This window comes from Parasteatoda tepidariorum, chromosome 8 (genome assembly GCF_982258835.1).
Source record: "Parasteatoda tepidariorum strain Cologne lab strain chromosome 8, Ptep-v5.0, whole genome shotgun sequence".
In the NCBI taxonomy this organism is placed as follows: domain Eukaryota; kingdom Metazoa; phylum Arthropoda; class Arachnida; order Araneae; family Theridiidae; genus Parasteatoda; species Parasteatoda tepidariorum.
Genome location: NC_141762.1, coordinates 39,365,508 through 39,389,158, shown reverse-complemented (window position 1 = coordinate 39,389,158; position 23,651 = coordinate 39,365,508). Strand labels below are relative to the sequence as shown.

Genomic DNA, 23,651 nt, shown 5'->3' with positions numbered 1-23,651 from the left:
TTTTTAAGTTTTCTTCTGCACTTCAAACTTGATGGTTTACCCTAGGTATATTAGAACTTATTTTTTGCATAACTTTAAGTTTCAAAACATCATTAGAAGTAGAATTTGCTATGAAAAGTATTTCACTGCGGTAGTGAAAAGTTTCTCCTGCGATCCTCTTAATATTGTACAGAATGAGCAAAAGAATAACTCAAATTATAACAATTATCCACCGTGAAAATTGAAATAGATTTTTTAAATTAACTACAAGCATTATATCTGAGTTTTCTGATGAAAGACTTGCATATTTTTAAATATTAACACAAATATAAGAATAAAATTCGACTTCACTAATTTCACAATTAATATTAATTTCGATCTATAATAAATCTATTTTGGCAAATTCAAGTGTTTTTTGCTGAGTTAAAAGTGTGGTTCATTGTTTATAATTATTTAATGATAATGCCAAATTTCATCAGAACTCCCAAGATTCTTAGTAAAAATTAAATTAAAAAAAAAACTAATTTTTACGTAAGTAATTTTTTGTTGGCTAACTTGTAATACTTTGTAACAAAGCAAATACTGTTCGTTCTCAAATAATTAAAAAACGGATTTTTGAAATTAAAATTCAAAAAATTTATTTGGTCAAAAAATTAACTGTTGTAATATCAAGAAACGAAATTTTAAACAAAAATCTGTGTCTAAATATAGTGAAAATGTGAAATAAATTAAAGAGTTTTTGGAAATCAATTCAATAGTTTCTTAAAAGAATCAATTTAAAGCTATCCACATAATAGATGGGAAAGAGCTTTCGACTAAGCTTAAGATTGTTTAGAAAGTTTCTTCAAATTTTACATCATTTGAAAAAATTAAGTTTTCAAATAATAATTTTAATATTCAACCATATTTTAAATAAAGAGGGATTGTCCGTTATTAAGTATAATTTTCAAACCCAAGAAAATTTTATAAGCGTTGTAGTATCCATTAGAAAGAGTCCTTTCCTTGGGCATTTCCGCATTAAATTCCTTTTTCTTCCGCCATATTCATAAGAAACAGGCTGTGGTTACGTAATATTCTAGCGTCTAGTTTTAGTTTGTCAGACTTTTTCTAGACAGGGCGAGAAAGTGAAAGCACTGCTAACAAAAACGCACAAGCTTTAGTTAAAACAGAGCCTTAAGTAGGACATAGCATCTATTTCCCCAATAATCAAACAATCTTAAATCAAAATCACATCTGGGCCCCCGTAAAGATCACTGGCCTAATTATATCAATCACGTGACATAGATATCTCCACCCTAAACCCAGAGGTGGTAAAAACAATCTGCATACCTTCTCGCAACACAAACTCATTTCTTTCCCTTCCTTCCATTATTTTGGTACTTGATTCACGTGAATATTCTAATATTCCTCAGAATAAATGACGTCTATTGATTATTTAATGGTTCGATCGTTAAATCAAACTTCTCTAATTCTGGGAAGTTTATGTGCTACAAAATTAATAACTTGCTAAACCTATGCCAGAGTTATGAATTACAATTCGAATCTCAAATACTTATTTGAATGTATAAAATGAGATGGGTGTGGCAAAATTTTACTTTATTTCAAGCTAAATCACCAGTAGTTGAAAGTTTGTTCCGGTTTCGCTCGGTGTGAATAGAACATTAAGAACTTTACAGACTTTAATCAACTGACTAACAAATTGTCAAAAAAAAAATAATCTTAAAGCAAAAAAAAAAACGTTACAAAAATTAGATAATAATATATTCAAAATTTTATTTTGAATGCTTTTTGTTTAACCCTTTGTCGCAGCATTTTTACTTAACATATTTTTCATACTTTTTCGTTATTTCGCATTTATTTAGGTCAGTCAAAATAAGTGAACATATATTTATAATTTAATAATTTGTGATTATGAAATACAGCATGAAACACCTGCATCTATTTCTGCGTTAAAGGTAAACAGGGCTCACTTCCAAACAGTAATTTTTCAAATTTGCACTTATTTGAAGTTATTGAGATGTGAGAGAAGCAGTTATCCATCATTAAAATTTCTTATATTTACAAAATCTATTATTAATAAATTTTTGAATATGAATAAAACTACTATTTTTTCAAACTACTTTTTTGGAACATTTTAGTACAGATAAAATTCCAATAATTTAGCAGAATTTTTTAGTAAATATTAAACTGCGTTTTTTTCTAATGAAAAAATACCAAAACATATTTTTGCTAGTAATTAGAGCGTCAGAAAAAATATATATATATAATAGACACCGGTGTCCCATCTGCTCGTTTTAACTTCACTTTTCCTTTACAGTATTAGACGATCATCTCACCTCGACATTAAGAAGAGACGGCCTTTGTTAGCTTAATTTCAAACAATATTTGTTTTTCATATTTTATTCTCAATATTCCCCTATTTTTTGCTCCCAAATATGTTGAGTTCATGTATGAGAATTTAAAATATACAAAAACATTTCTTCAATTTCTAGCCTTAGAACGTCATTTCGATTTGTAGAAACTATGGCTATCTATCCTAGATTTGCCCAATAAATAAAAGTAGATTTATTACTAAAGTAGATTTATTACTTAAGTATATCTTAACTCTTAATTCACCGTTTATAAGGTGCTACGTCTAAGAGCTAATTATTGCTCTTTTTATTTAAAAAAAATTAATTAATACGTTCAAATAAATTCATAATGCATAAAACATTTTGTACGCGTTTTTAATATAAATCTTTATTCAATGTTTTAAACCCGTATTTTAAACAATGCCCTTTTTAATGAAACACGCATTCCGTGCTATAAATAAAAAAAAGTTCGCTTACGTGATATTTTATAACCCACTGTTGAAAAGTCCAAGAAAAGAAAAAAGATAAAAGTTTTTTTTTTAAATTCTAAGCAAGATAGGAATTTTACAAAAACAAAGTCACTGATATTTCTCCTCTTTTCAGCAAACAGTCCAAGTTTCTAAGTATTTTTACAAATATAAAACCCATTTATAAAAATAAAATGAAACACATAAGTTTAATCGTTATCAATAATTCTATATTCATAGAACTACGGATAATATAACTATGACGATAAATTCATAGGGCAAAAATATAAATAAAAGATATAGAATAGAGATATTCATTCATGTAATCAATTTCCATCAGGACAATTTCTCTTAAAATATGTTTCCATAATTCTTGAAATTGTATAAATTAGCATTCCCTAAGCAATATTTTAATAATATTTAATTAAGAATAGACTAAACTAAACAAATCAAACTCACTAATCTAGAACACATAAAGTTTCGAAATTGATTACGAATCAAAACTGCAAATTTCATCGAACATAAACGAATTCTTGTGCAAGGAATGTATTACAATACAACATTCTCAAAACAGTTTTTGTAATTTTACTCTTTTTTTAATACAACTCTTTCGAGCATATCAAATAAATAATATTTTCCTGAAACGATATGAAATTTTTCTCAGAAACCAATTGGAAAAATTAAATGTAATATAGATTTGACTATCGTTTGCGTGTAATGGTCCGAGCGACCCATTTACGAAGAAAAATAATGTCTTGTTTACTATTCCAGGAAGGCTATTTACAATGACCGTATGAATACAAAGTGATTTATGATCGAACAACACTGTGTACTATTTACTTGTCAAAAGCTATATTTTATCTTTGTTGTTTAAATATTTTATTAACCACTCGTAAATCAAGCTTTATTGAAATAATATTTTAGCAACGTTTTATAATGTAACAGTTACAAATGTATTGATATTATTTTTAGTTTAAATAATTTTAGAATAATTTTTAATAAAAAGCTTTAAAATAAAATAAAAAACTTCAAAAATATTTTTGTCTTTGCAAAGTCAGATCAAAAATACTTTTCTTATATTCAATCTTGATCTAAGGAATTCGAAATAAACAGTCCATTGAAGTTAATTGTTAAAATCAAACCAAACTTCAAAAACATTAACATTAAAAAAAAACAAATCACTGAATATTCAAAATATCTTTGCTTAAAAATTTGTTGAGTATTTTAACGAGTATCAGAAGATCTTATTTTGTAGAAATACTTACATATGTCAGAATAGTATTTTACCACAAGTCAATTTAATGAATTTACTAATGAATACATGAAAAACCAATAAAAATATGAAACTAATATGTAAGAAACTAAACTCATACTAAAGATATTTCCTATTTATTAAGAAAATTTACAACTAGAATATTTAAAAGTTTTTGAAAACATTTTTATTCATTTTTCAATAAGATTACAAGGAAATTTTAATAAACTCACTGCTTTTTTAATACAATTTCACGTTCGTAATGTTTATGCAAATACGTAATATTAGAACCAATGTATAAATATTTCTATATAAAAATGGATTCCTTTCGTACAGAAACAGCAAAACAACTATTAAAAATATCGTTCTGTTTTATTTAATAATTCTACAATTTTGAAAACATAAAACTCTGGTAGCACAATAAGAAACATTCCTCGAATTTTTTACACGTAGAATGTTTTATATCTTTCTGCTCACATGAATTATGTATATATTTGCAAAAATTTCGATTTAGCTGCAAGCATAATATTAATTGGATTTTCTAATAGATTGAGAAAAAATTTTTAATTGTTTTTTTCATCATAGTGAAAATTTGTGTCAGTCGGTGAAATAACCACTCTACTAAATTTAAGTATCAGACGAACTTTGTTTAAAGTGTGAAAAAAAAATTCAAATAATATTATGTAATATTATTCGGAAAATTTCAGAAGAGTAAATCAAAATTTTCTAATTTAGGGTGAAATAAAAACGTTTCATTGATGTTTTGAATATTATTTTATTTTTATTTATCTGTTTCATTGTTTTTGTTTCGGTTAAGTTTCCTGGCACTCGTCTTTCATTTTATATTACAGAGATTCACCGAACATATATTAGAATGTCGAGTTCAAAGGCATTAGAAATACTTCTAAACTCTGCATTAGTGACAATCTACTTGTGACATTCTAATGAAGAGTCTTCTAGTTTAATAAATAATACATAGTTTAAAAGACGGACTAAGGTTGCTACAAAAATAAAAGAACAATTTAATAAAAATATATGTAGGAAAGATGACTAAGATGTTTTTGAGACGTGGATGAAGTTTTTATTAAGAGAAGATCAAGAGGTAAATATTTTTTTGTGTAATTAGTACTGCGGTATTTATGCTCTTTCTAAAATAATCAATCAAAGTGACATTTTTAATCCGCGAAATAAAACTTTAACCATATAAGACCTGGTGTTTCAATAATATTCACATTTTGGTAGAAATAAAAATACACCACTTGCCAATCTAATAGCATTGATGCAACTCCGTAATTTAAAAAAATGACATTATGAAGTCTGTTTCTATATATTACCCAATTAAGTATTTTTGGAAAAATTCAAACAATTTCATATTTAAAATAATTGGACATTTTCAGAACAATTAGTCACGTTTGGAATAAATAAAATTAGGCCACCTTTTTACGATGCATTACCAAAACAGTGGCAATACATTAATGTTCAAAATACATTTCATAAATTACTTACCATTTTATATTATTAATAAAACAGCATTTTAAATTCAAATCTAAATATAGCTTTTGTAATTTGTAGTATTCTACGGATTATTATCCTGATTAAACCAGTTACAAGCAGAGAGTTGAATAACTTTACAAAATGAATTTTTAAAGCGGTGGTTTCAAATCATATCTGTTCCTAAATTAAAAACGAGACTTTGTTCACGTCATAACTTGTCCTAAACGCTGGATTTAAAATTTTGATTTGATATTTTAAGCTCATCATTTATTGATTAAATTGATGCAGATTTGAAATCTATCGCTCAGTATGAACTTCGTTAGAACTTTCGAAAAATTAATGCCCTTTCCATTCTTGTCATTGGTATTCTTAAGACAAATATTTATCGTATTCGCAAAAGTATAATGTAAATATAAGACATTAAGAAAAGTTCTGTTAAAAGAAATAGCTCATTAAGAATACATTAAGAAGGGAAAAAAACAGGGCGATCGGTCACCATCAATATTTAAACAAGAATTACTGTAACTTATGTGGCCATCTATTATTGCGGGAACAAATTCACCAAATTTTACCCGGTTTTTCAGTCGCGGTGTTTTTTCTTACCGCACTGTTGCTAAGACAACGCTATTAGCAAATTATTTCCGGGTTTCGTTTTCTGAACCAATGTTTCCCCATCAGAACATCGTTGAGAAAATACGATATAAAATGCCGTCTTTTGTTTCGTAAAATATGCGTTGAAACAGTAATGACCGAAATAAAAAATATATATTTTTTCTTTCCATGATCTGGATAAGTAATAACTGTCACATAAAAGCATTCGACAAAATAGAGATGTAGCAATAAAAAGCAAACATTAATCTAATTGAGTATGAACAGTTTTGTTCCTTTCTTCAAAATCGAACAAAAATTATTAACATGTGAAAAAATGTAGGTTAATCAGTTGTAAACATCAACTCCGTCTTGTTAAATGATGCGTTCAGTTTTGTTGCCGTTATCAATTTTCTACCAATTAAAGGTTGTTCTATTTTATACCAGTAATCACAGATTTTCACAATTCATTTCATTACTTCACATGTGAATCAATGTTCTTTTTGCATTCTAGTAAAGTATCGTATAATTATTTCGCATAATTTTGTTCAAATGGAAAATAACGTAACCTAGAATACGTAAATAGCACTTATAGCTACACAACTGTGCCGCCGATTCTGATTATGTTTGAAATCTAATTTGTGTTCATGTAAAAAATATTATTATAAATAAGAGAAAAATCTAAAAAAAAACTTGAGAATCGTATATACTAGGAACTTGTAACTGCACACCTTATTTTTTTTTCTCATTCATACACAATCGTGAAACACAGCATATATTTACATAAAGATTTGTATTTTTTATTTAAAAAATTAGGGAAATTTTTTAACAAAAAGACATAGTAAAAAAAATATTGCGGCACGTATTTAATTCGTAGCGTATTTTAGCTTTTCTTACGAGCAAAAAACCATCTCAATCTTCAATTTTTTTAACAATTAATTAAAAACTGAAAACAATTAATTAAAAAATTAATTACAAACTCAAAACAATTAATTAAAAACTCAAAACTTCAAGTCGATACCAAACCATAATTTTTCTTAGGAGTGAATTAAAAAGCGATTTATAACTATTATTTTATTTAGATTATGAAATAAGTTTTAAGCAATTCAATAGCCTCTCTATCCTTATTTGTTCTTTGAATTTGAGTAATTAATTGGAAACGTTTTCAAATTTATTTTGAATTAATTCACAGACTAAATTCCAATTCTACAATTTAAGAAAAAAACTAATTTAATAAAATCCACAAAATGATTTATGTAAATGAACGATATCACATTAAGACTATAGTTGTGTTCATTAGTTTATTCTTTAAAAAAGAAGAATACTCATAAAAAAAGTTTGAACACCGGAATGAAATGCTATGTCCATTTTCTTTAATAGCTATGCCCATTTTCCTAAACACGCATTACAAATTTTGCCCCTTTCCTTAATCACACATTTTGTGTTGTGTCCATTTTCGTAAACATGCATTCGAGCTATCTCCATTTTCTTAAACACTCAATTTGAGCAGTGTAAATGCGCATGTCGAGCTGTGTCCAAAAACTCTCCGTCGAACTATTACTATGTCAAATTATTGATATAATCTCCTAAAAATCTTTAAAAATTTAAGTTTACCATTAGTATTAAAGTTAAATCTGAAGTATAGTTGCCCAAAATGTTTAAAAATTGTAGGAATTGTAGCAACAGATATGACAATGACATTTTCACCATATTTAATATTAATTAAACACTATAGAAGGGGAACTGTGAAAAACATTTAAATGGTATAGAAAAAGTATATAGGCTTAATTATTTAAAAAAAATTAAAGTTCATTTTTTTCTACTTTCTATTTCTGATGCCAACCTTTAAAATATCTTTCAAAAATTAGATTTTTTCCCCCCCAAATAAGGCTTATTTGCATATAAATTTTAAAAAAAACATGAGTAATTAATATAAACCTTATCTGAACAAAAATACGTTTCGCAATTAAAGATAATATTTAAAGGAGATAAAAAAAAAAGAAAAAAGGTTCCCGAAACTGTGTTTTTATTCCCACTTGAAGACGAAAATTCTTTCATGTGCATCAGACCGTCCAAGTGTGGAAAACAGAAAACGTTATTTAAAGAAATTTAAAGAAAAAGAGGAGAGAGAAAAAATAGGTACTTCTTCCAGCAATGGAATATTCGATAAATTTCTACAATCAAATTTTATTACGTGTCAAAACCATTTTGAAGACGAAAATGAGGAATACATTTAAAATGAGCTAAGATAAGGATATGTTTTAAAGCATGATGACTGACGCGTGATGTCTATTAAATAGAATCATTGTAACACATTTAACAAAGTAAAATGGAAGAGAGAAAAAAATAAAAATAAAAGAGTTCGAAAATTTAAACATTAAAATGCTTATTATTTATTTTATTTTTCTGTTACATTTTATAAGTCAATATATTTTTTTAATTATTTATCGGCTAGGGTCAGTGGTTCCTAATGTGTTTCGCGTATGTAATCCTAAATAATCAAATTTCTTGCGGCGGTGCCCCGACTTCATAATTAAGACAAATTCCCATTTAAAGAATACTTAATTTCACTTCTGGACTTTTTTTTTATTTGACAAGATTAATGATTTTTTTCATCGTTTAATTATTAATAATCTTAAATTAGGTTTTATGTTTGACAGTTGAATTCACAGTCTAGTCTAGCTAAAAATGTGCTTCTATATTGTTGTAAAAAAGGTTATTAAGGAAACATATTTCTTCATTAAAGAAATCAGTTATTCAATTTTGATTTGAAAAGCGAAATATGAAATACTATTGCAATTTTTTTATAAATACATATGCTTTTTCATAATTATTTTATAATTGCTGTTAGAAAAATAATTATTATTACTGTTCGTAAAAATTTTCATTTTTCTCACTTTGGCATTTTAGTTTATATATAATTTCATAAAGGTAGTAAAAAAATAAGTAAATAATAGATTATTGATTGAACCTAAATAAAATTACAAATTTGAAAAATTTTAAAAAAAGTCTTAACTCTCAGAATCTCTTCCACAGAACCCTAGGGAACTCTATTTAAGCACCGCTAGGCTAGGTAGATTAAACTTGATTTCAACTCTTCTTTAAGAGACATTCGAACTATCAGTCTAAGGTAAATACATATAGACTTTATGAAATTGTAAATGAATCACCAACTTTCATAGAAAAAAAAACTTTTAAAAATTAGTGGCGCAACTGGTTAGACAGAGAGAAACTCTCCCCACCAGTTGAAAGCTGAGAGTTGTGTGAGTTCGATCCTGGAAGTGAGCAAAACATCTCGCGAGTACGAAGAAAGCGGGCTTATTCTTTGAGGTCCACGAACTCCAGAACCCCATAATTTTCAATCAGTTTCCGATCCAATATTTCATGCTTTCAAAAGACAATAAATTTGATCCCGTGTATCCAAACATGAAAAAAAATGCTTCTAAATGCTTTTTCATGCTTCTAAACATGAAAAAAAAGCTCTGTTTCTTCTATAGTAACAACTCTTTTTGACATAAATATATGCATGCTAAGTTTACATAAGAACTAATTATGTGGTAACCAAAATAATTAATTTCCACATTTTTTTCACTGTGAAACATTAATTTTGACATGATAAAAACTATGAAAGTGATTAATTTGAAATTGAAAAAACAGCGAGAAAAACAACGCATTTTAGCCAAACTAAGAGCATAAAAACGTCAGCTTACCTTTAATACTCTGCAAACACCTTATTTAAAAAAGATTTTCTCCAGACTTAATCTGTCATAATTTTTTCTTTTCTTTTAATGTTGGCCTTGTCTTGCTCGCCCTTAACTGGTACACGCGAGTAGATATCGCGTGTGAGAAAATAACCGCCTTCCCTCTTTCAGGCGGGTCTTAGTAGGTCAATTTGAAACACGTGACTGCTCTGATTGCAACGTCATTTACGACCAAACCTGTCAGTTTTTACCATGTGCCAATGTTTACTTGAAGTATACTAAGTATTGTCAACTGTAATCCGACTTTTTTTGAAGAAAAAAAAAACTACTTTGCAAATATCTATAAACGCCACTAAGCTCTTAGACCAAACAGTGGCAGATGATATATAGAGGTCAAAGGAGACCCAGGCCTTCTCAATTTTTTTACTCTTCTATTTAATGCTTTTCAATTTTTCCTCCTTCATTGCGTATAAAAAGAAAATTTCTAATAAATTAAAAAAAAAAAAAAAAAGGTTCTGAAACAAATTGTAATTTTTTCCCGTTATTATGCATGCGCCTTTCGTTCGCGCATTATCTGCGATAGAAAAGAGTTAACATTTTTAAATATTATATATGTTTCGCTTAGGCACTTTCTTTAGGTTACAGACATGTTAAAGTGTAGTTCGAATTTAATATTGGGACTAGAAATCGAAAATTGTGTACAATTAGCTTGATTTGAGTTATGACCTAGTAGTGCCCCGACACTTTTCGGGGAAGTTATTGCCGAAATTGCTTCTAAATTTAAAAACGTTTTCCAAGCGGATTTATTAAAGAGAAAAAATTCTATTTTGTTCACTCCCTAAAGGAAAAACTATGAAACATCACTTACAGCAGACGGGAGGGAGGATTAGCGGCGAGAGCGAAGTTTAATACGAAGGTGTAATTATTAGTTAGAAAAAGTGTAATTATTAGTTAATTTAGGTGTGATATAAACTTCAATTGACGATAAAAGGGAGATAAATTTTGCTTACAGCACATAGGGGAAAAAATTGAACTTGTATTTTCATCAGACACAGAGCTTTAGAAAAATTAAGCACTATAGCTAGTCAGAGAGTGGGCAAAAATTCGATTGATCACAAATTGCATTTGGAGATATTGTTTCTTGACTGTTACAAGCAAAATTTAATATATAATATCATCCCCCTTAGTGCTCCAATCAATACTGAATACTTCAAGCTATTAAGAAAGTGGGCGGAATTTTTATTGACTATAAATTCTCTTCAGCAATAATATCTAGAAAATACAACTTGTAGCAGTCAAAAAACAATATTTGCATTACATAGAGCTCCAATAGAGATTTGAATGCTCTAACTAGTCAGAAAAAAGGTCGAAATTACGATTGCAAGACTATCGTCACGGACACAAAAGCGAGCTAATAAAAATGTTGGATACCCTTTAATATTGATAGCTATTATTATTTTTATAGAATAAAAATTCGAGTCTGATATGCTATCTAATAAATCAATAGGTATAATGATTATTATACTATGAAAAAATTGAAATCATTAAACCTTTGATGCACATGGGACACCAGTGTCTCTTTTATATATTTTTCTAATGCTCTAATTACCAGAAAAATTATATTTTGGCATTTTTTTAATTATAAAAAACAGTCTAATAGTTACAAAAAATACTACTCTGATTATCGGAAATACATTAATACTAAAATATAAAAACCGAAAAAAAAGTACTTCCTTTTTTTTTAAAATTCAGATTCAAAAATGTATCAATAATTGATTTAGAAAATTACAGAAATTTCAATGATGAATAAGTGTTTTTCTTAGATCGAATTAACAGCAAATAAGTAAAAATTTTGAAAATTTCATGGAAGTGACCCGTGTTTGGAAGATTTTACCTTTAACGCAGAAAAAGTCACCGATGCTTCATGTTGTAGTTCATAATCACAAATTATTAAAATGCTAAATATATTTTTCACTTGTTTTGGCCCAAATTAATACAAAATAATGAGAACAAAGAAAAAATGAAAAACATGTTTAATAAAAATTCTGCGTCAAATGGCTATCAAATATTGTTTCAGAATGAAATTAGTGAATGTAACAAATGTTTTTCAAGAATTAAATTTAAAAAAAAAACGAAAAGTATTCTGTTTCTATTTCATTAACAGTACATCTAAAAATAAAAACGAAGTATTTCAATTGACCATAAATCATTTTCCACTTCTCTCATATATTTTGCCTCAAAGTAAAAATTAATAAAATAAATAATGAACATTTGCTTACAAGATCAATATCCAATAAGACAATTATTTTATCACTAACGAATACCGTGATGTAGTCATCAAAGGATTACGTTAATAGCTCCTGGGCGCGTATTAATCATGATTTGCATCCGGGAAGCTCTGTTGTTCATTCTGAAAATAGGAAAAACCGATGTGCAGCTGTTGCTGTATTTTTTTAATTAATGTAACGAATATAGTAGTTCGTAGTGTGATTTGAGTTTCTCACGATTACATTTTTGAGATAAAAATAAAAACTAAAAATAATAAACATTAACAAAGTTTTTAGTTGTAATACAGAATTGGAGAATAGAGCAAATGTAATACTGCCATATTTTTTTCTTCAAAATTATTTGGTCGGAAGGTAAAAGTAACTTAAAGTATAAGTAAAATCAGCGACGGCACAAACAATTTAGAGACTGCCCTGTAAAATAAAAGTTTTTCTTAAAATAAAAATCTTAATAAAATCTGCACAGGAGGAAAGAGCTTTAAAATAAAAAAATTACTATTTTTCGCATTTATAAGCTGAGAAGCAGAAATAGCGGGGATTATTTATTTTGGTATATTTGTTTAATGGACTTCAATAAAATAAATAAATAAATAAAATAAAATTTGATAAACCGAAAATTTCTTAAAAATTATTTTGCTTATGAAGAAATAAATTTTTTCGGTTCAAAAGGAGCATTATATCATCATCACTTGATGAAATACAGGGTATTCCGTATAGGCAACCCTTAAATTATATTTTTAATATCCTTATCAAAAGAGATGACAAAAAAGTAAACATATCATGGTTAAGAAAAATTCTATTCAAACAAAGACACAACAAAAACTTTATAAAGATATGATCAATCACAGTTAAGGAAGGTAAGTTTATGAAACGGAAACACCAAAACCTTTTTGATAGCAGGAGGAAATAGAGAGGAGTTGAAAGACTATCATTAAAAATACCTTCAAGTTTCAACCTTCGATCAAACAGGTTTTTGATTTTCTGTGTACTCACTTTCCTAAACTGTGATTTGCCAGATTCTGATAGCGTTTTTGTTTTATCCTATCTTAAAATTTAAATTGTGTATACTGTCTACTGCCTAACTGTGTATACTGTCTGTCCTCAACTTCAATAAGGATTATTATAAACATTCTATAAATATATATTAATGGGGAATTTTTCAAAATGCATATTAGATTTTGTTCACATACAGGGTGATCCATAATCACCATCCTTAAAATATATTTTAGAATCTTCTTCAAAAATGAAGTAAAAATCTATACATTGGAGATACCTAATAAAATTTAAGCAAGAAAAAAAAAACTTATTAAAACATGGTGAATTATTAAAAAGGTGCATATAAATCCTTACCCCAACACCCAATTAAATTTTAAGCAAGAAAAAAAATTCTATTAAGACATCATGCCTAAAAGACATGACAAAATCTGTTTAATGACCAGAGAAGCTGAGAGAAATTGAAATGTGACTAAAAGCACTTTCCTGTTTCCCCTAGCAATCAAACCTGTGAATCGCAATTTTCCTCAATAATGAGTGGCCAATTTTCGAAATAAATTTCCGCTTAAATTTACAATAAAAAAAAATTATAAATTCTTTAAAAATTTCATTTCTGAAAAAGAATCTAAAAATACATATAATCTGGTAGCACTTTCAGTATATGAGCATTATCGGTATAAATAACTAAACATGTTTTAACATAATTTTTTACCTTTAAGGGTCCTTAATTCGATTAAAAAATTATCAAATATAAATACATTTTATTATTTTAATTATTTGCTTAAAACTTAAAATAAAATTTTTTTTATTACTAGAAAGATACTTTTTATAAATTTTCCATAACATTTCACATGTGCTTTAGCAATAAAAAATATTTAAATGTAATTGTGTAACAATTTTCGGGCAATTTAAGAATATACAACCTGACTGTGGATTTTCGGAATCAGCGTAAAAAAATTCGCATTCATATTTAAGTGAGAAAAAAATGTAATTGACTAATTATCAAAAGCAAATTGTATGGTCTAACTATTTCTCCTCAGTGCTTCATTATGAATCAGAATTCAAACTATTTACAAATTCTAAATCACAATTCAAATACAAATAATTAATCATTTAGTATTTACATGATTTATGAATTATGCACCAAAATGTGTTATATGAGTAGAATAGGGTAGCAAACAAACGCATCTCACATAAGTCTGATAATAGTCAAAGGTGTGCAGAATAAATGGATGTTAGAGAGTTGAAGTCCTACAGTAGAGAAACTCTATAGCATAACTGGTAATTCAAAATCAATATAAAATGTGTAATTGAACTCTAAAAAATATATTTAATTACGTAATTTTAAAATATTATGAAAGAATTTGTTGCTTGAAAAAAGAATCAAGAGTTACTACGAAAATTATTTTCAAAGACCATCTTCATTAATTTAATTTTACATTTTTCTTGAAATATAAAATACATTCTGTAAGTAAGGATATCTATAGCAAGTAACAGAACTATAGCTGTTTTCTGTATTTTTATATTTTATTTAATATTAGCATGCAGAAGTATAAAAAGTGATAACGCCACTAAAAAAAGGAGTGTAACCTATTGAAATAAGGGAGAAAAAAAAACATTTAAAATATAAATACTTATAAAAATTTCTTTTTTAAATCCAATAAAAATTATATTTTATTCCCCATAAAAGGATCAAATAAAAGGATTTCATTGGAGGGATAAAAGGTTTTAATGGACTCATTCAAAAGATTTCCTTCCCCATAAAAGGATTTCATTGAGACAAATATTTATCTGTTGAAACATTATATTTCAAAGTAAAAAAATAAAAATTGCGTCGTTCATCAATTGATGATTCTGAAATCAGCTATTGAGACAGCCATCACTCATCTGAAATTGGGTCTTTTTGTTTATATTATGGATTATATACTTCCAATAATTGCACGGAGATCGTCAGGAGGTGGTGCAGTTGCAATGTGCGTCAGCAGTAAGGAATAAGCATATCTCTCTGCAATAACTGTGAGTAAAATATTTGCATATAATTATTTTCGTTAGTATTTTAATAAATAATGATAAGCAATTAGCTGTTGGCAACAAGTTTATGTAAATAAGTTCATTGGATAAATGCGGTCTGATGGTTGATACTCGTACAGTGAAACCTGCCAAGTTGACCAACCCTTGTAAGTTGGGCACCTGCATAAGTTGACCTCAATTATCAAGAACAGAATTTTTCCTATATAATATAAAGAAGCAAAACCTTTGTAACTTGACCACCTGTCTATCTTGTATGTTGACCACTGAAATAAGTCAATTTTGTCTAGGAGTATTATGGAATTCTATTCTAAAACCCTCATAAGTTGACCAGGAAAAAAAAATTCAGAAAATTTTCTGTCATTTTGGCAATGTGTGTTAAAATTTCACTTATTTGGTGAAATAGTGTAAAAAGCTAATCTAAACCCTTTTGTGAGTTGACCATCAGGGGAAACTGTAAGGGGTCAGCTTTTGACCATTTCTTTCATCCGTTCATTGAAAACAGGTATGTTAGTTGAAAAACTGCTCTTCCAGTCGCAATAGTGAGCATTTGAATAAATGAATGCTCTGAAATATGCTTTGATCCTTTATTTCTTTCCTACCACCTATGTATCTGAGGTGGAGTGACCGACTGCGATACGTATCATTCAGTTTATTGAGTGCTGCCCCTGGAACTGTTAGAGAATGGAACAGACCTGGGAGAAAGACGTTTGTTATCACATCTTACTTTTTAAACTTGTTACTATCGTTCCATCCTGGATAGCTGTTGATGTATAATGACCGACCATAACCTCTGTTTATCAGTTTATAACTTTTACTGTCTAGATATAGACCTACGTTGTTGAATAAAAGGTTTTTTCTTTTCCTGTGATCGCCTGAGCCTTTACTGTTACTAATTGACAGACGATACAGAGAGTCGGGTGTGTTACACAGTTTTTAAAGATTTAGTGACCTTAGTCTTTCCTCTTTCTATAGCCCATAAAATAATCAAAACCTTAATTTCACGAAAAATGAACATTAACTATTTTCTAACATGGTTCTCATATGACATATCAAAAAAATAAATAAACACAGATATTAAAAAGCTTCAAGTTTTAATAAAAAAAATTAAAAATATTTTTAATACATAGTCTCTGATTGATAATAGATTACTTTAAAACTATGACACTACAAAATCGTCAGATGCATTACAACTGTTTTCTTTACAGTATTTAGAACTTTGATCTTCCTCTGAAAAGTCCTCTTCCAACATTGAAGAATTTTTCTCACTATTCGCACAGTTTTCATTTAGTTTGCAAGATAAAGTCTTTAAGCTGGTAAAAAGTCTGTAATATATTTTTAAGATTAAATTATTGAAAAATATATCTTACAAATGAAGAAAAAACGAACATTATTACAATTAAATACATTTCTTGATTTTTTTAAATTAAAGAAAGAATTGTTATTGCTGCTAAAAATAATAAATTACAGCACAAATATAAATTACATATACCCTTATATATAAAAAAAAGAATGAATACAGTTTTCATGAACGATTTTTTTTTTTTTTTTGCACTCCATTTATGATTTACTTATATATGTATAAAAAATTCTTTGTATGTAAAAAAATCTATACATTTTGAAAGTAAATACGAAAAAGAGGAATAAAATAAGAAGAGGAAGAACAAAATTATTAAGATAGTTTACTTCATTAAAAGTGTTTTTTGCTCAATACGAAGATATGCTCAACAAAGACCAGCATTTCAATAATCAAATATTGTTTAACTTTTAGATTTCCTAGCTAGGTTTTGATGTACACTAATTAATATTATTGCAGTTTATTATTTTTTAAGCCTCTCTCAAAAAACTGACAAAGAGCAAAAGAAAAACATTGTTGGAATATTTTAAAACACTAAAGATAATAAAGGAATGAAGCAGTCTACTACAATTGCTTTATTATTTAAATATATCCCGTTTTTTTCTCTATTGCAATCATTAAATAGATTGAAATCTTTTAATTTAGATTGGTTTAATTTTTCTCAAAAAAAGCAATACCTAATTTTCTGAAGATGACATGAATTTCAAATCATGCATAATCAAAATATGACATAAACTACATGCTGAGTTAGTTTTCATATAACGAAGAAACATATATTTATAAAACAAGACTCGGTCTTACTTTTCAGTACGACGCCAGTTTTCTTCCATCTTTTCATTACATATGCTCACAACATGAGTGATATACTAAACAGATTCAAAAAATTGAAGTTAATTTCACTAGTAAGAACAAAAAGCTATTTAAATTCATTTACATTTTTTTTTAAAATTTATGTATGTTCAAGATGTGAGTTTACACAAAGCTTACAACTAAGAATCTTAAAATACGAACCATTTGAAGAAAACATTTATCCATGGGGTGAAATTAAGAAAATTTAGTCACCGCTCCAAAAAAGCAGTAACTAAAAGCGATTACTAATCCATATACATTTTCATTGATTTGTTTAAAAAAATGAATCGAATTTAAGCAAAAAAATTATGATATAGAGAATGAGTAATGTTCACAATTATAATGAAATATGAAACAAAAACAAAGACCAAAAGGGGAAAAAAACATTCTATCCATTTACATCAATTGCTGGTTCGAGGAACCAGTGATAATTTATTTTATAATAGTCCAACTCAAATTTTAGTGGCCCTGACCATCAGATCTTCATTAAGTTGAGAAATGTTTATAGGTCTAAAACATGAGCTAAATAGTAAGGTATTTAGATGGATGTGCATAGAAGAACTACATTATAAATTTCAACAGAGCTTTTTTTTTTACATTAGAAATTTTTTTACAATAAAAAAATTTTTGGAAAATTCAGATATGTTTAACCAACTGTAAGGTTAGCGTCTTGTTAAGCACATTTTGAATGCAAAATAGAATTTTCAAATGTGTATACAATATAATTTATAACAAAATGTTATAATTAAAGAATTTTTGTAATTTAAAATAATGAATTATTATTATACTGAGTAGTTATTATAATTAAAGAATAATAATTAATAAAATTTAAATTAGAAAAATTAAATATCTCACCTCTGAAGAGACAAGTGACTTTCCTTCACAAGATAAAGGTACCTCAAGAGACAATGTATTCCTAATAGCCTGCAAAAAATTAAGAAGTTTGATGACTATTTAAATAACTAATTTTATTCTTTAACAAAACATTGTTTCATTTTATGTAAGATAAAAGACAATTATAACTTGTTTTTTTTAAAAGAAAATAAATGTGTAACTTTAAAAAAAAACATATAAATAGTTTTATAATATTTATAAATTCATCAAATTTCTATTTTTATCTATTGTAGTTTTGTAATGCAACAAAGATTTTAATAAATAGAGTACCTCAAAAGAAAAATGTAACAGAATTTAAAAACTTAAATAATAATGCTTAAATTACAAACCAAAACTATTCCACCTTTTTTATTCATAGTTAGTCCTGAATTTCTAAATCCAGACTCCAGACTACAGGTGTGCTAGAAAAAAAAAATTTATTATTAAAAATGAAGCAAATGTGAATAAATATATAAATAGAAAAATAATAATTTGAAACAATTTTAATGAATTCATTCAACAATCAAGAATGACAGAGTTTACAAAGGCATAAATAAAAATAAAAATTAAATAATTACAACAATTAAAAATATTAGGTGCCATACATAAACATATAACTGTAACTTAAAACAACAATTATCAGCTTCTGTGCATTCCCAACTGAAGAAAAATAGTCACAACAATTAAAAATATTGTACTCCAAAAATAAAAAAGTATATGAATTTGACTTAAGATAACAATTACCAGTTTCTGTGCACTCTCGATGGAGGAGCATCTAACGTGCATGACAAAAGGTTCAAATTTTAAAACAGCAGAGCCACTGTGAGAATTTAAAGCTTCTTCCTAAAAGTTATAAGGAATATAAAAATTTTAAAACATAAAATACTCATTAGCACAAATAATGTTTCAATAATTTGCTTAATCCATTATTAATTACAAATTTTCTTATGCACACTTAAAATTAAAAAATAAATAAAACTTTTAACTTACTATATTCTCACTTGAAACAATACCATGGCTTACAAAGAGCCAATTACATCCTTTTTTCTTTTGTTCCTGAAAAAAAAAATTTCAATGTTAGATGCTTAGGGCATATTAAAATATAAAATTACATTAAATTTCATTTCATTTAATCAAATTATTAATGCTTTTAATAATTTGACAAACAGTTCTTTTCTAAGAATTTTTAATATTTCATAACAATACTAATTTTTTTCTTCTTCTTTAATCCAACAAATGGTATGAAAACAAAACTCACACGAATAACACTTTTAAATAAAGATTCATTTACAGTATTACTAATATTGTCAACATAATTACTCTTGCTGTTAACAGTGGTTGTTTCACCCTTTGTTATATGAATAGGTAATGGTATGGTTAATCTATATATTAAACGGTCTGAAATATGAATTTTATTTTTCACAATATAAGTCAAATACTAGTAATGTTGTTTAGATGTAGAAATATGTAGTATATGTAAAAGTTCTGAAAATAAACACATTAAAATGTGCAAAGAACATTTCATTGTTCATCCCCATATTTTTTTCAAGCAATAAAAAGAATCAATCTATTCAATTGTATGAAAGTTAATAACAAGTATATAAGTAGTGAATTTAATTGCAGAATAATTATTGAATTTAATTTTCAAATTATAAACAAATAACTAAAACCAAAGTAAACTTAATCCAAAGTAAAAGAAAATATCAGCAAACAAATTTAAAGCAACAGTTCAACCCAACGTTTAATTAATTCTAAATTTAAAACCATATATATACATATCTATGCATACATACACACACATATATATACACAGTGGAATCCCAGTTTTACGTTGTCCGGTTTGTGCATTATCCCGCTTCGTGCATAATTTCCCAATGGTCCATGAAAATTCCTTATACCGATAATATCCCAGATTTTACGTAACACTCTTAAAGAAAATTCTGCTAGCCGCTTTTCGAGCAGATCAAAATAATTTTACTCAGCAAAGCTCGCAGAAACTTTTTCTAAATTTTCTTTTTCCTCCACTTTTCTTTTTTTTTTAAAAAAAAAAGTCATGAGTGAAATTTTTTTTTCAAAAAAAAGGAGAAAAAAAAGAGGAGACTTGTTTATGAGCTGTTTATAACTTTTCTGAACGTTCTTTCGGGTCTATTTTATTGTCCTTTTGTCTGTGAGACGTCCTGTGTCCTTTTGTCTGTGTAAAATTGAATGTCGGAAGATCTTCCAAAGTAATACATTAGTAATACAAATAGAGACATAATACATTTAGAAAAATTATCATGAACAATTTTACTCAGTGGACAAATGGAGGAAAAGCTATACTTAATAAAAAAAAATTCTTATCTTAAAACTCTAAGCATAGCATAGCACAAACATTTATACAAACATTTATATTTATACAACATTTATATAACAAATAATCTCTAGATTTGATGTAGGAGTATAAAAAAATAAAATATATTTTAAATAACATAGATTCAATATATTCTAAATAACACAAGTTCAAATAAATCATTTTCCAATAAAGAGAGGGAAAAAAACCTACATACAGAATTAGTGAAAACAATTATTCTTCCAGAACATGAACTTGTTGTGACATAGGATTCCAAATTATTTATGAATTTAACCAGTTCTAAAATATGTTCATCAATTGAAGATTTTCTACTCAAATCAATTTTTTCCAAATACATTTTCTTTTGATTTAAAAATGCCATACCTAAAAATAAGGAAAACAATATGATTAATTTTATTTTAATGCAACACAGACATCTTTAATGTATTTCAGTTTCTAAATAATAAATTGTCAAGGGAATGTTAATATTAGAAAATTAATTTTACGAGTAAAGCAGAACTTTTTTTATATTTTAAACTGTATAATAAATTACAGTCATGGGAATGTAAAATTTTGAATAATAGAATACTAGAAAATTAAGTTAACAAATAAAATTGGAGGATCTTTAGTATGTAAGGGATTCTTACTCATAAAATGGTAATATTGGTAATATTGGTACTCGTAATATTGGTAAAGCAAAAATTTTTAATATTAGAAAATTAACTTCATGACTAAAGTAGAAGAATCTTTATTATGTTATGAATATCTCAGCAAAAAATTGACATAAAAATGACGAAATTTTAGAGAATATTAAGTTCACAATAAAAGCAAAACCTAGAAATAGAATTGCATCTAGGTACTATGCTGCAATAAGAATTTTGATAATTACAAATGCACTGCAGGATGCATATAATTTATAATGATTTAGATATGTGAAATCAGAGAATTAATATGGGGTTAGTCAAATATTACGAACACTTAAAAGGAGGGAAAGCAATTTATGATTTACTTATTTTTGATGAAACCTAATAATTTGTTTTGACCTAAAGACTAATTATTTTCAATTTTTTCTTTAAAAATAACTAAATAGTGAACAAAAAAATTAGGCATGGAAAATTTCAAATGTGGAATAAAAGTTCAACATGGGGAGAAAAAAAAAATTGGAGAAAAATTTCTTAAAAGAGTCACCTGTTGCTTCAGAAGTCAACAGTTTTCAATACAAAAAGAAAACACAAAATATTCCTTGAGAATATTCTACTCAAAACTTCATAAATGAATTAAAACTTGAATTCTATTTATTGCAAAGTTGAATTTTTTTATTTGAATTTAATCCCAAAACTAGATCCTCAGACTTCTACAACAAAAGTCAAAGTTAAAGCAAAAACTGAGGAAAAGTGTTGCAATATTTTTATGTGGATTTTAAATTGCTTATTATTGCCAAAAATATGCTTATGTAATATTTGAAAGGCTGCTATGGGAATAAAGCAAATGGAAGATGAGAAAATATTGGCGAGTAGTAACTGAAATGTTAAAAAAGAAATACAAGTCAGAAGAAACCGTGCATTTTCTGGTGTACTAGTCTATAGATTAAACAATTTCTGCATAAAGTGAAACTAACGTAAGTTTGTATGAACTTGGGATTTATCTTTTTACTTACATTTAAATTTTAAAAAAAAAAATTCCTGATGCAGCAAATTAATATAGGCTACAGGGACACTTCTGTATCATGATCTATCGTGCCAACTACAATCGTCAAGGTGCCAAATAGATTTTAAACTTACAATTTAATTTTGAAAAAAAAAACATTTATAGATATTTCCCCGGGGTTGGCTAAGATTTATACCTTTCGATATAGTCTTTTTCTGTGATGTTTTTTATATTTTTTAGTTTATCGCGGGCCTTTGTCCCGGAAGTTGCCAAGACTTGGCGATTATTCTGCCACAGATCACGATACGGAATCTCCCCCAAGTTATGGAATATTCAAGACTCAATCGAAATGCAAAAAATTTCAAATTCATAACAAATATTAGGTTGGCTGTTGAACGACGATTATAAAATAAAATAAAAATTCGTAACTAACTGAATTCTTCAACTTTTACTTGGAACGTTGTTCAATTTTAATCTTTAAACATCACATTTTAAATTGAAATGAGATTTTTTAGATTGCATGAATTTTTATATCAAAAATTATTTATAATTGTTTTAAAGTTATGCTTTGTTTCAGCCAAACTTGTGGGCAACTGAATTGAAATTTCATTTTAGCAATTTTAATGAAAAAAATATGGATTCAAAACCATAATTATTGTTATTTCTATGGATTTTGAAGATTTTTTCTAATAGAAAATCAAAATGTAACTTATATTGTCGAGAATTTATTAGATATGATTAGATATCTAATATTTCTTTCATTTTCTGAATTTCTTTTTTATAAAGATAAAATAGATAGATAAAATATATTATCATTCCGGAAAATAAAATGAAATAAAATTTATTTAATAATCAATGCAAAAGAAATCAAAACAGTAAAAGTAATAGAGAAAAAAAAAACTCTCCGAACATTAACTTCAATATCTTACCTACGTAAAATAATTTTCTACTGTTTTTGTTTACATTTCATCAAAATGAATTGTGCGCTTCCTGTGACTTATTTCTGTCTTCAACGATTTTTAAATTTACGCACTTCTTTTCTGCAAAATAATTACTTTAGTGTGCATTTCAAGTTTTTTTATTATTAAATTACGTTGCACAAAAGCTGCTCAATGGGTTGGTATGCTATTGAAAGAAGTCCCGCAGTGGACTGATCGAAAGAAGTCCCGCAGTGGACTGATCGCAGTGGACTGAAGTCAAGCATCACTGGCTGCGGTCAGTGTGCGGGTGGGTGACCACTTGGATCAATCTGCGTAGGGACAGATGGTGTACGGTATTGGTCCTCGTTAAACTATGCTGCCGTAAAGTGCTTGACTTCGCATGCAGGTCGTTGGGCTACCGAAGCGGGGGTGCCATCCCTTCTGCAGAGGATCAAAATTGTGATGGCGTATCTTCGGATCATCCTCAGGGCTGTTTCCCAGACCGTCGCCAATAGCCCATTGTGCAGCTCTAGTGCGA

The 23,651-nt window shown here is 27.3% G+C and overlaps 2 protein-coding genes across 2 annotated transcripts in view; both read right to left on the bottom strand.

The window, feature by feature from the left end:
• The window catches only part of LOC107457100 (ferric reductase 1), a 97,999-nt gene extending 87,979 nt beyond the window's left edge, over positions 1-10,020 (bottom strand). Inside the window, exon 1 of the mRNA XM_016075168.5 lies at positions 9,842-10,020. The gene's annotated coding sequence lies outside the window, so the exon portion shown is untranslated. The remainder of the gene's footprint in view (positions 1-9,841) is intronic.
• A 6,195-nt stretch (positions 10,021-16,215) lies between these two features.
• LOC107457098 (tRNA wybutosine-synthesizing protein 3 homolog) lies at positions 16,216-23,345 on the bottom strand. The gene is made up of 8 exons (XM_016075162.4): positions 23,123-23,345; positions 20,764-20,930; positions 19,208-19,273; positions 18,962-19,060; positions 18,568-18,639; positions 18,200-18,268; positions 17,297-17,361; positions 16,216-16,463 (listed from the first exon to the last, which is right to left on the bottom strand). Exons 2-8 carry the CDS (start codon positions 20,926-20,928, stop codon positions 16,298-16,300), a joined length of 702 nt encoding a protein of 233 aa, XP_015930648.3. The 5' UTR covers positions 20,929-20,930; positions 23,123-23,345; the 3' UTR covers positions 16,216-16,297.
• Positions 23,346-23,651: the final 306 nt, after the last annotated feature.